General features: G+C 43.7%; 1 protein-coding gene across 11 annotated transcripts in view; it reads right to left on the bottom strand.

The window, feature by feature from the left end:
* Window positions 1–4,442: 4,442 nt before the first annotated feature.
* pde4dip (phosphodiesterase 4D interacting protein) overlaps window positions 4,443–11,216 on the bottom strand; it is a 65,728-nt gene continuing 58,954 nt past the window's right edge. For 7 of the 11 annotated variants that reach the window (XM_023804501.2, XM_023804502.2, XM_023804496.2 and 4 more), the window contains 12 exons: window positions 11,048–11,197; window positions 10,856–10,963; window positions 10,350–10,539; window positions 9,789–9,913; window positions 9,455–9,694; window positions 9,017–9,127; window positions 8,659–8,864; window positions 8,428–8,571; window positions 8,081–8,219; window positions 7,492–7,538; window positions 6,969–7,023; window positions 4,443–6,409 (listed from right to left, as the gene is read on the bottom strand). In XM_023804501.2, coding sequence (XP_023660269.2) covers window positions 6,279–6,409; window positions 6,969–7,023; window positions 7,492–7,538; window positions 8,081–8,219; window positions 8,428–8,571; window positions 8,659–8,864; window positions 9,017–9,127; window positions 9,455–9,694; window positions 9,789–9,913; window positions 10,350–10,539; window positions 10,856–10,963; window positions 11,048–11,197 — 1,646 coding nt within the window. In that variant the 3' untranslated portion in view covers window positions 4,443–6,278. The remainder of the gene's footprint in view (window positions 6,410–6,968; window positions 7,024–7,491; window positions 7,539–8,080; window positions 8,220–8,427; window positions 8,572–8,658; window positions 8,865–9,016; window positions 9,128–9,454; window positions 9,695–9,788; window positions 9,914–10,349; window positions 10,540–10,855; window positions 10,964–11,047; window positions 11,198–11,216) is intronic. The other 4 variants (XM_023804494.2, XM_023804495.2, XM_023804493.2 and 1 more) reach the window with 4 other exon arrangements.

Here is an 11,216-nt window from a genome sequence, read left to right as displayed (position 1 = left end):
CCTTTGTGTGACTCATGCTAATTTTCATATTCTGAATACTTTACATAGGCTAATGCGCTCGGGATGGCCTCGGTCCAGTGCTGGGCCAGATCATTTGGTGGGACCCATTTCTACATGTGATTATTCAAATGATGAGTAAGTCGAGCAGCAGTAGGGAAAGGGGAAAATGAGCTGCCCCTTCTGTAACATGAGTGATGCACCACCTACACCACTGTCACTACAGGACCGCTGAGTGTCAGCAGAGGATCAAATTCCCCCCCTGAAACTTGTTTAGCAGGGATATAAAGGGCTAGAAAGATCCCATATTAGAGGTACCATCCCACTGAATGTGTGAGGAGGCAGCTGGCTGTGACACATAATGCTGAGGCCTGTGAATCAGCATTACTTCAGTTTGTGTCTGTTGTTGTTGTTGTTGTTGTTGTTGTTATTATTATTATTTGAAACAATTATCACGGCCCATAATTTAAATGCATCTTCAAACTAACATTTTTAACAAGGGAAACCTTGTACAGGAATCCTAGCATGAGGTGAGAGAAAGAGGAACCAAAGACTTTCTAAGAGGCAGGAAGGAAACAGTGGTTGCGCATAAAAATCATTCAGTTGGTTCATGCTTGTTGTGTAGGAGAAGGGTTATTGGTTGGCTGGAAACAACGGTTAGAGGTGACTCACTGCTAGATCTGCTTTCAACATATGCAGCTGCCATCTGCTGGTAAATTTATTTTAAGACAAAATACAACCAGTATTTTCAAAGCAATATCTGAAACATTTGTTATCATGCAAGAATGTTACAACAAATAATTTTTGTCATCCATTGGTTCAAGTTTTACCTATATGAGGTAACAGGCGTTTAGGTGATTTCTAAAGGCACAAAACATTTGGGTTGTTTGAAACGGATTCAGTTTAAAATCCAAGATCAGAGGACATAGCAATGGAGTTTATGAAGCTACTTGATTTGCTCCCTTTAAACTTCGTCTAAACTATAATCTGAAGCTAAGATAATGAGAAATTGCCCCTACATTTTTAAATAATATACTTCTTAAACAAATGGTAACCAGCTAAACAAAATATAGAGGTATTTTCCTCAAAAGTAGGGCAATTCCATACAAAGGTCAACATTACCATGGAAAAATAAAGTTGTGTGCCCAGGAAGAGAACTATTGTTAAAATGTTCACCTATTTCTTTGTCTGATTTCATTGTTTTTTTCTTTTTAAAGACAGTTGCAGAACCCATTGGCATTGTATTTGTAACATGAAAGAGACTTGAATGAGCACACGAAGCTTGAAAAAATGTAAAAATTATTAACGGAGATTTTCGAGTCGCACCTCCTGCATCCCGAGGGAGTGAGGGGACGTTGAGCCGGAATGGGTGACGTTTCTGGACTCCATTGCAGAAGCAGAGCTGTGGCTGTAGGGCTCTTGGTGACAATCGCGGTGTCAATCCCTGAACCCGCTGGTGGAGCCTTTCTGAGGTTGGTTAACTTGGGACTTCTGAAGCAGCTCACAGGTACCAGCAGGCCAAGCAGAATGCAGCCGTGGCAGTTACTAAAGCAAAAACTGGGGTGTGGGAGGAGTTTGGTGAGGCCATGAAAAAGGGCCTTTGGTCAGCCTCAAAGATTCTGGCAAACTCTCAGGCGATTCAGGAGGGGGAGGCTTTTCCCATGCTGTTTACAGCAGGAATGGAGAACTGTTGACCTCAAATGGGGATATAGACAGGTGGTGGAAGGAGTGGGACCTTCTAGAGGACTGTGGTCACTGAAGTAGTCAAGAAACTCTTTGGTGTTAAGGCTGGGGGTGGATGAGATTCGCCCTGAGTTCCTAAAAGCTGATGGTCAAACCTTGGGTCCAGTAGTAACACTGAAGATTCCGTCGTGGTTGTGGAAGGCTGGAGCAGCTCTTCACCCTTACAAGGATACGTACTGGAGGGTTCATGGGAGTTTGCCCAACCGATTTACATATGTTTTGTGGACTTGTTAAAAGCTTTCGATCATGTCCATCGGGGTCCTGTAGGGGGTGATTCAGGAGTATGGGGTACAGGGTCTGCTGTTGTTGGCCATCAAGTCCCTGTATAAATGAAGTGAGAGTTTAGTGCGCATCACCAGTAGTAATTCAGACTCGTTCCTGGAGGGTGTTGGACTCCAAGGCTTTCTTTTGTCGCTGATTCTGTTCATGACAATTATGGACAGAACTTCTAGGTGTAGCCAAGGGGAAGAGGGGGTCCAGTTCAGTGACCTGAGGATTGTGTCTTTGCTTTTTGCAGATGATATGGTCCTGTTCCCATCACTGGGTTGTGACCTTCAGCATGTCAATGGGACAGTGTGAAGTGGCCAGGATGAGGATCAGCACTTCCAAGTCTGAGGCCATGGTTCTTGACCAGAAAAGGTGGCAGATGAGTTACTGCCTCAAGCAGAGGTGTTTACGTATCTCATGGTCTTGTTCATGAGTGAAGGAAGAAGGGAGCAGGAGAACAACAAGCAGATCGGTGCAGCGTCGGCAGTAATGCATGCGATGTGATGATATCTCTGGGCTGACCTGGAAACACCGTGGTATTGCCCCGGTGGAGCTGGAGGAGGTGTCTGATGAGAGGGAGGTCTGGGTATCCCTGCTTAGACTGCTGCTCCTGCAGCCTAACCCTGGAAAAGCGACAGAAAATGAACAGATGGATGGACAGTCTATATTCAGTCCAAAAGTTTACATGGAAAGATATGCAAATTGATTAATTGATACTAAGCTTCTCCATGCTTTTAGGCATTTTTATTTGCCAATATAAATCTTAATGTCCCATCCATAATGCTAGAATTGGCCAGTATATAACCCTTTAAATTTCAAGTTCTTGATGAGATCATGTTATCTTCAGTAACCGGGTCATGAGACATTGCTGGTGTATTTTTCTGGCACTTAAATTGCCACAGAAAGAATGCCATTCACTCCCATTATATTCGAGAGAAGCCAACATTTCTATGGCCGATATCTCCAATACTATGCAACTCTCAGTAGAACAACCTAGATCAGGGGTCTCCAACTCCAGTCCTGGAGAGCTACTATCCAGCAGATTTTCTGTTGTACCTGGTTTCTGATTGACCACACCTGTTCCTGGTATTTACCTGAGAACAGGTGTGGCTCATCAGAAGCCTGGTAGGATAGAAAACCTCCTGGACAGCAGCTCTCCAGGACCGGAGTTGGAGACCTTTGACCTAAATGTATAGATCGCACCAAAGCTAAACAGATCTTTTTTTTTTGTTTTGGGGTGAACTGCCCCTTTAACATAAGTTTACAATGCAGCTTCACGGTATGTCTGTGCTAGCACATTGATTACATAGCTACTCCAATATTGACAGTTGCAGGCTAATGCAGCATATGTGGGTGAGACAACAACACAATTCAGTTGTCTAGCAACGGTAAACAGTTAAAGATAGCTGACCTTGTGTACTCCTGCTGAGATGTGAGATGTAAATGTCACGACGTGATAACTTGTTGATGATGTGTAGAGTCATCGGTAGATGGGAATGATGAAGGACGGGGGAGGGGATTAAGTGATGCGATCCGGTGGAGGAAGCTCACTCATTGACCAGATTACCCTGACTGCCAAGTTTACTACAAGTTTAATGACATATTTTTTACAGTCAAAGTAGGCACGTTATTGGCTGACTGAATAATTTATATGCTACATTTTAATAAAACATTGGGTAGGCAGGTGCCTCCTTAAACTAACTGGCGCAGTGCCACTGTATACCAGAACTGCATTTCTGACAGTTTGATTAGTCAGATAGGTCTACACTAGAATAAAAATGCAGATAGAATTATAGTTTTTTTTTATGTCTGAAATGCTCTGTTTGACAATTGATTTGAAATGACTTTGCAGGTATTGGTTAAGCCCTTTTTGAAGTAAGTAACATTGAACTTGAGTTGGTTACGTTTTTATTTCTTGCAATATCCAATGTGACATTTTACCCACAGACTGGGGAAATGTAAGTGCAAGTGCACACTAGCTATTTGAGTGTATATCTCTGTCCTGAAGTAAAATATGAAAATGTAATGAGCACAAGCATATGCTTGAGACTTTTCATTAGGTATAAATTTATATCAAAATGATGTATTGATCCCAAGATATATAAAAAAAAAAGTGACAAGACGCCCCAGTCTCCCACACCACAGGGTAAAAATTTTTAAAGAGTAAACCTTGGAAGCAAAACTATGGCAATTAAATTTGCTCCCATCAGAAATGGGATTTCATGGTGCATCTGTCAAAAACACTGAATTAAAACCCATGAGGACTATAGGAGACTGACACTGTTTACCAAATTCTACAAAAAGGTCAGCAATAATGGAACAAAAATTTTAAATAATTTCTGTTCACGTTTCCCAGCTGGGTCACGTAGAGTTGGCTCACTTTCCGCTGCATTAATTCTGGTTGGACATGCACCAGTAAAGAAAACACACAGACATTTCTCATGAGAAGGGTTCCATAGATTTATTTGTTATACAACACACACATTGTCAGGTTAAGCAGCCAATGTGGCTTTCGCTGGCATCTTGAACCTCACTCCAACCACTATGTACATATCTTACATTACAACTACCACCAAACACCGGTATTTCTCCCCAAACTTTTGATTATACACAATGTGGCGTGTACTTAGGTCGTTCAGTACATACAATTATAAATGTGATGTTTTCATTTAGCCTTTCCCCACTTTATTGCTTCCTAATTAAAAGCCCAATTTAATATGAAACAGTCTTGTACTGACTGTTCAAATACGCTGTAAAGGAAACATTGTACACAAGACATTATAGTTCAAACTTTTGGTTGCTGGAAGAGGATACGGTCAAATAGTTGTTTATTCATGTCCGCTACTATATAGCTGTTCAATAAGGGGCAAGTTGCACGGTTTGTCTTTTTCTGTACTCAAGCTTAATCCATTACACACCCAGAAGAAGCGGGACAGACATTAATATATTACAGCATTTCCATATAAATTCCATCCTTCACCTAGCATTTAACAAACACACCTTAGATAGAACCAAAGCAGGAAACATGGAGCAAAGAAAGCTGAAATATATGCACTTATACTGTCCGATGTAGGAATCGCAGACACACCAGAGCACTAGATGGGGAAGAAAAAAAGCAAGAAAGCAAGAAGACTAATGCAACAGAAATCAGACAGGAGGCAGTTAAAATGCACAAACTCCACCAGCAAAGGCGGGCGTCTGTCAGTATACTGCCAAAGTTTGTAACTACGTTTTGGAAAAAATATATATGGAGAACACAAAATATATAAATCATGAGTTATAAGAATCCTTACAATTTATATGATTTACCCATGTTTGGTCCATTTACAAAGGCAGCTAAATAATTTACAAATGAAAAGAATTCTTGTAATAAAAGTACACTGGACCAAAAATGGGTACATTACTTTGTCTTTATTAAGCCAATTTCCAAAAACACTATCAGCAGCAGGACTTTAATGACAGCGGGTGGTGGCTCAATTCAGAGTTACACTTGGGCTTTGTGGGAGAAATTCACAAACTTTGGCAGTACTGTTGATCCCTGTGGAACAAGCTTAGTTGTCATTGCACCCCCTGGGCACAAAGCTTTAGTTACACACCTGATCTGTCAGCAGTGTTTCACTACTATTGCACTGACGGTCCATAGCCTTAGAGTAAATAAGTTTCAATGTAAGGCGAAGCAGGCTGCAACATTCAACGGACAGTTTGTATTGCACATGCTTGTCTAAGCGAGCAGTCATAGCACTAAATAGCATTTTCTTCTTTCGGATCCAAGCAGATCAAATTGTTTGGTAACAATTTCATTTACATATGCTAAAGGAAACCAAACATACTTAGTAGCTTATCAACAGTCTACCACCTAAATTGTACACCTACTTCTTATTATTCCAGAAAGAATAAAATCTAAGAGGAGAGCCTTTAGCAATAAGTTACTATAAATAGATTTTCTATGGCAGCATAATTGGGTGAACAGAAGAAAACTTGTTTCGATTGGTAGACGTTTCAAGTATGGCTTCTCCATTCAAGCTGTACAAGCACTGGGTGCCTGGAGAACAGCGATGGCAGATGACACAAACAGGCTTGGTAGGATGACAAAACACGAACTCGTGGACTTCACGTCATGACTGGATTGGACCAGAGTCCCCACAGAATTCTCAGAATGACAGTTGTTTATCAGAGCAGTGTTCATAATAGGTGATGATCAAGAGGTGTTGTTTCAGAACATAAAGAAACAACATTTGGAAGCAGCAGAAGATGGTGATGTTGATGCTGCCTCAGAACATGAGCGTCTGGAGCTGGTGTGATCTGTCATTTATCTTGGCATCTCCCCCTGCTGTCTTCTGGGAGCAGGTTTTCATGAAACCCCAGTCAGGCAGGGGCTTCCAGGACCTCCTTGGGATTTCACCTGTAGAGACACAGACCAGGAAAACAACAAAGTGAGCTTGGCATGCAGCCAGATGTGCTTCAACATGGAGGGCGACTCCAGCCTCAGAACATCTGAAGTAGCTCTGAGCAGATCTTCTCTGGTTTTCACACGTGAAACATGCAAACCTGGAAATATTAGGATTGTTTTTTTAGTTTCATCATAGAAAAAAATACCCTGTTAAATTATGTGAGAAGGAAATATGCTGTTAATTGCTCTCAATTAGCATAAGAGCAATGATTATACGCTGAAATAATGCTTCGATTGTTCCTCAAACCTAATAACCTCTGAAGATATTTGTCACTATGACCAGATTTCAAATCTATGGAAGAGACCACGGTTCACAGATCTGTCTGCGATCCCTTAAAACTCCTCATTTTCCTCTCCTGAGGTCTGCCTCATACTAGGTCTGATGGGATGAAGATGGCATCTCTCAGGAGAGCCGGAATGCCTCCGCTGGAGCGTGAGAAGATGGGTGAGGTGATGAGTTAGTGATTTTGCACAGGCACAGGCAGAGCAAGCCACAGAAGCAGTACTTTACCAGGGTGGGGGGAGGAAGAGGAGGAGCTTAGGGTAGATATCTTGTACTCGTTCTTCTGGACATAGTCAAGGATTGGGAGAGAGTTGGGCAGGGACAGTATTGAGGCAGGGGACAGAGAGAACAGGAAACAGAAAGTGACTCCTGACATGACATGTAACCCAATCAAGCTGGACTACGGCCCCCTTTTTTCACACCAATTCCATTCAGACCAGCATTTCTGCAAGCATGTTTCTGGCTAGAATGTTTCTCTAATATTGGGTTTTGAGTCGTTTTTTCGTTACTTACTGAGGAACCACCATATATATATTCCATTAATAATTTCAATACATGTGCATCACTTTTTTTAATTTATATGTTGCTTTGCACCAATAGATTAAATCAAATTGCCACTGGTCTATTGATTCTGTATGAAGAGCCCGGAAATGAGTCTATTTTATGTGAGTTACTATTTTTTTTGCAGGTCTTTGCAAAACTGTATCTTGAAAAATCACTAGGCATCTAAAACACAATGGTGTAAGCTCACCTCAAGATTCGTCCGTGCTTTTTTCAAGACGTCACGTGTTCTAGATACTGTGAGGCAAAAAAAAAACACATGAGGGGGTAAACAAGCACCAAAGAGCACAAGTACAAACGAACTTCCTTTCTTACAAATTTTGACAATTTATGGTAATGTATCATCAGGGGCCTCCAGCAGGGATCTTACTAGGACATATATCAGCAGTATCATTGACACTGGCCCATAACCACTGAGCTACCCGCTGGACTTCATTCAATCTCCACAAAGAGGTTTGTATCCATAGGTTCCTGTCTTGATTCATTGCACAAATAAAGTAGAAAAATCACACTTTAGGACTAAATAAGTAAGAGAAGGCCACCAGCTAGTGTAGCATGCAGGGGCGCTGCTAAGGGTTTTGGGCCCCATGAAAAGAATCTTGACAGGGCCCCCAACACAGCTGAGACTTTTTTATTGGGGGCTTCTCTGGGCCCCCTCTCAGTCATGGGCCCCGAGAATCGTCATCGTTTACCCCCCCTTTACAGCGCCCCTGGTAGCATGGGTTGGGTCTCAAAGGTATCACCACTGTGTGGAGGTGAATCCAAAGAGAGGTCCTCACGCTGGTTGACGATGAAGTGTTCCATGCTCTCCTTAGTGCGATTGGTGCTCCTCAGCCTCTCGATAGTGTCCTGCAGCAACCCCTCCTGCTCGGTGATCCTCACCCTCAGCCTATGGATCTCCTCCTTCATTGACTGCTCCTGGGAGTCACAACTGAATTCTTAATTACTGCATTTATTCACTCATGAGTCACGTATTCACTCTTTCCTGCGGCTGTTAAAATAAAAGATTTTGCTAAGACATAATGCTACGAAGGTATTCAAGATGGAGAGTGGCACCTCCAGGTTCTGAATCCTGACTAATCTTGAGCAGTTGTCTGCATAATTGAAGTATAGTAAGAGAGCTGACCTTTCTAATGTGCTGGAAGGTGTTTTCCGTCCTAGGGAGCGCGGCCCTCCAGAACATTTTCAGGAGAGACGTGGCTTCCTCTAGGATCTGATCCAACGTTTTGGCACTGGCCAGGAGGGTCTTCACAAAGCCATGGTCCAAGGCCTGGACACCGTCAGACACAGATAGGGATTTAGGTGAGAGAACCTGGGAATAGCAGCTTCCTGGTGGACACAGTTTGAAGATCCTTACCTTTCCAGAAGTGACCTCCAGAAGGCTGGATGTGAGAGATGAGTGCAGCTTGGCCTCCATCTTGTGCACCAGCATCTTACCCTCCAGGATCTGCTGTTGGAGGGCATTGAAGTCGTCCACGTGTCCTATGGTGTGTCGCCCATTCTTGTTGGCAAATGAGCCATCTGGAGCGTCTCCTTCCAGCTCTGAGTGTGGCCTCAAGATATCTGTGGAAAAGACAATTGTCCAGTGTAAGGAAGACCATGAATATACCACAGACATCTGGAGACATCCGATGATCTAATGCTAAGTAATACAATTTGTAATGTGCAATTCTACATTAAAAATACAACCCTTGTAACTGTGAAATAACCCATACCATTAGACAAGCTATCCAAATCTTCTGGGTCTGGGGATTTAGATGACAAGGAGTATGTGGAACCAGAGTTTAACAACCCTGGGTCTCGCACAGGTGGAGATGGTGCAGGATCTGTCGAGACAGACGTTAAATTTTGCTAGTTTTTTGCATACTTAAACACAAAGCAACTTTGTTCATGAGTACAGGACCAAGATCCCTTCAAGATTAAAGCCATGAAGATTCTGGCTTTAAAATCCATATTGGTCCTCCGTGACCATGTCCAGAATAACTGGAAAATAGATGAATGGTTTACATACAAGTCCTGGTGGCAGGGGGGCCCTATGAAAGCCCCCAACCCAGACCATATTATGTTCCAAATTTTTTAGGGCCCCTGCCACTCAGGGGGCCTTGAAATCGTTCTAATCCCCCCACCCCCATGCCTGCCTTGTGGTATCCTACCACGGAAGAGCTGTCTCCTGCAGGTGTTGTCTGATTGGCCACTAGCAGTGATAGTGGGCAGCTGTAGATCACCGGGGGCTGTTGTTGTGCAGGTCTGCTCCTCCAATTGCATCCTCAGCGAGTTGTTTTCCTGCAGGCTGCGCTCTAGACGCATGCGCAGACTGCGCAGCTCTGCCAGGAGCCCTCCCAGCTCCACAGGGGAAGTCTCCCTGAAGCTCTGGCCCTCAGAGGCAGAGCCTGCTGGAAAATACATGAATGTATATTGCACGATTCGCCCCATTTCCATTCATGGTTCAAGGGTTTGGTCTTTCCCTGGCGTAGTTCTTGCACTCACCAGTGGGGGAACCCTTGGCAGTCATGCAGATCCCCTCGTATAGCCGCAGCTCACATTGCAGGGATCGCATGAGCTGCTGGCTGTCGGCCAGCTGTTGCTGAAGCAGGCTGACTTTGTGCTTTAGCCTGAGAATGCAGGGCATACCCATTAGTAAATGACTCACAAGCTCTCTGCCAGCTCGCCTAGCAAAATGCTAAACTGTTGATTATCATTAGCATTAGCTTTTGTGGTTATGTTCAGTTATTATGATCCAACAAATGCAAACTTTGAGTATTTCAACAAGTTAACTCAAAATTAAACAACATGACTCAAAAGCAAATAGTGCTTGCCAATAGATTTATTTTTAGATGTGTGTTTTTTCTTTTCTGCCACAATATGAGCAAAATGAAAGAAGAATGGATATGTGACCAGGTCAATTATGAATCTGACATCAATTCTAACACTGAGAGATCAGACTCTAGAAAATATTCCTACTGCAACCTCAGGAAAGTTATAAATTGTTTTGTACAACTACAAGAATTACGTCACAGTCATAGGCTGATCTAAGAGGCTTGGGGATACCTGCTGATAGACTCCTGGCTGCCCTGCCATTCCTGTCGTAGCCGCTGGACCTCCGGAGCCTGTTCGCAGATGAGGGCCTGGAGACGGCTGTTCTCCTCCTGCTGCCGCTCCACCTCCAGCTCCACTTGCTTGAGCCGCGCCCGTCCAGCCAGGAGGGCTTCACGAAGCAGCTCTGCCTCCTTAAAGGTGTCTGGGGTGGGGGGTAGGGGGGGAACAGACACAGACAGACACAATTTAGGCTTCCAGCAACGTGCCTCTTCTTGGTTTTTGGTTTTCATGTAGCTGCGGATAATGTCTGTCAGCGTGTGTTAGTGTCAAAAATTTGCATCAAGTGTGTTCTTCCATGGACTGGAGAATTCAGGTGCATTACTATGCCCCAAAAGAAGATCATAAACAGAATTGGACTAAGACAAATATCAGTCAATGCAAGTTCCACATTATACCAACATCTTTCCCCTATTTACAGAATTGGCATTTTGTTGGAAACTCATGTAACTGACTGGTACCTCTGTTGGCTTGTTTGAGATGAAGGTTCTCTTCCATTAAGGCCTGGTTCTCTTTCGACAGTGTGCTGAGGGAGTCCAGGCCCTGGATGTAGATGTTCGTTGGTGCTCCTGCAATAGAACAATGTAGTGAGTGAAAGAGGCACCAGCTGGGAGGGACTGCTGTGGCATGAAGGGAAACCCATCGCTTCTTACCACCATCTCGACCCACAGAAGCCAGCCTCTCCTCCAACTGATGCCTCAGGCGGTCGTTGGTCCGGATGGAGTCTTCCAGACGCTGCCGCAGGCTGCGGATCTCCCTCAGGTGCTCCTCCATGAGGTCAGTGCCTACAGCGCCGAGAGAAGCTATGGCCCATGGTGAACT

This window comes from Paramormyrops kingsleyae, chromosome 15, assembly GCF_048594095.1.
Source record: "Paramormyrops kingsleyae isolate MSU_618 chromosome 15, PKINGS_0.4, whole genome shotgun sequence".
In the NCBI taxonomy this organism is placed as follows: domain Eukaryota; kingdom Metazoa; phylum Chordata; class Actinopteri; order Osteoglossiformes; family Mormyridae; genus Paramormyrops; species Paramormyrops kingsleyae.
Note: the sequence above shows the minus strand (reverse complement) of the source record. Positions and strands in the feature narration are given on the sequence as shown.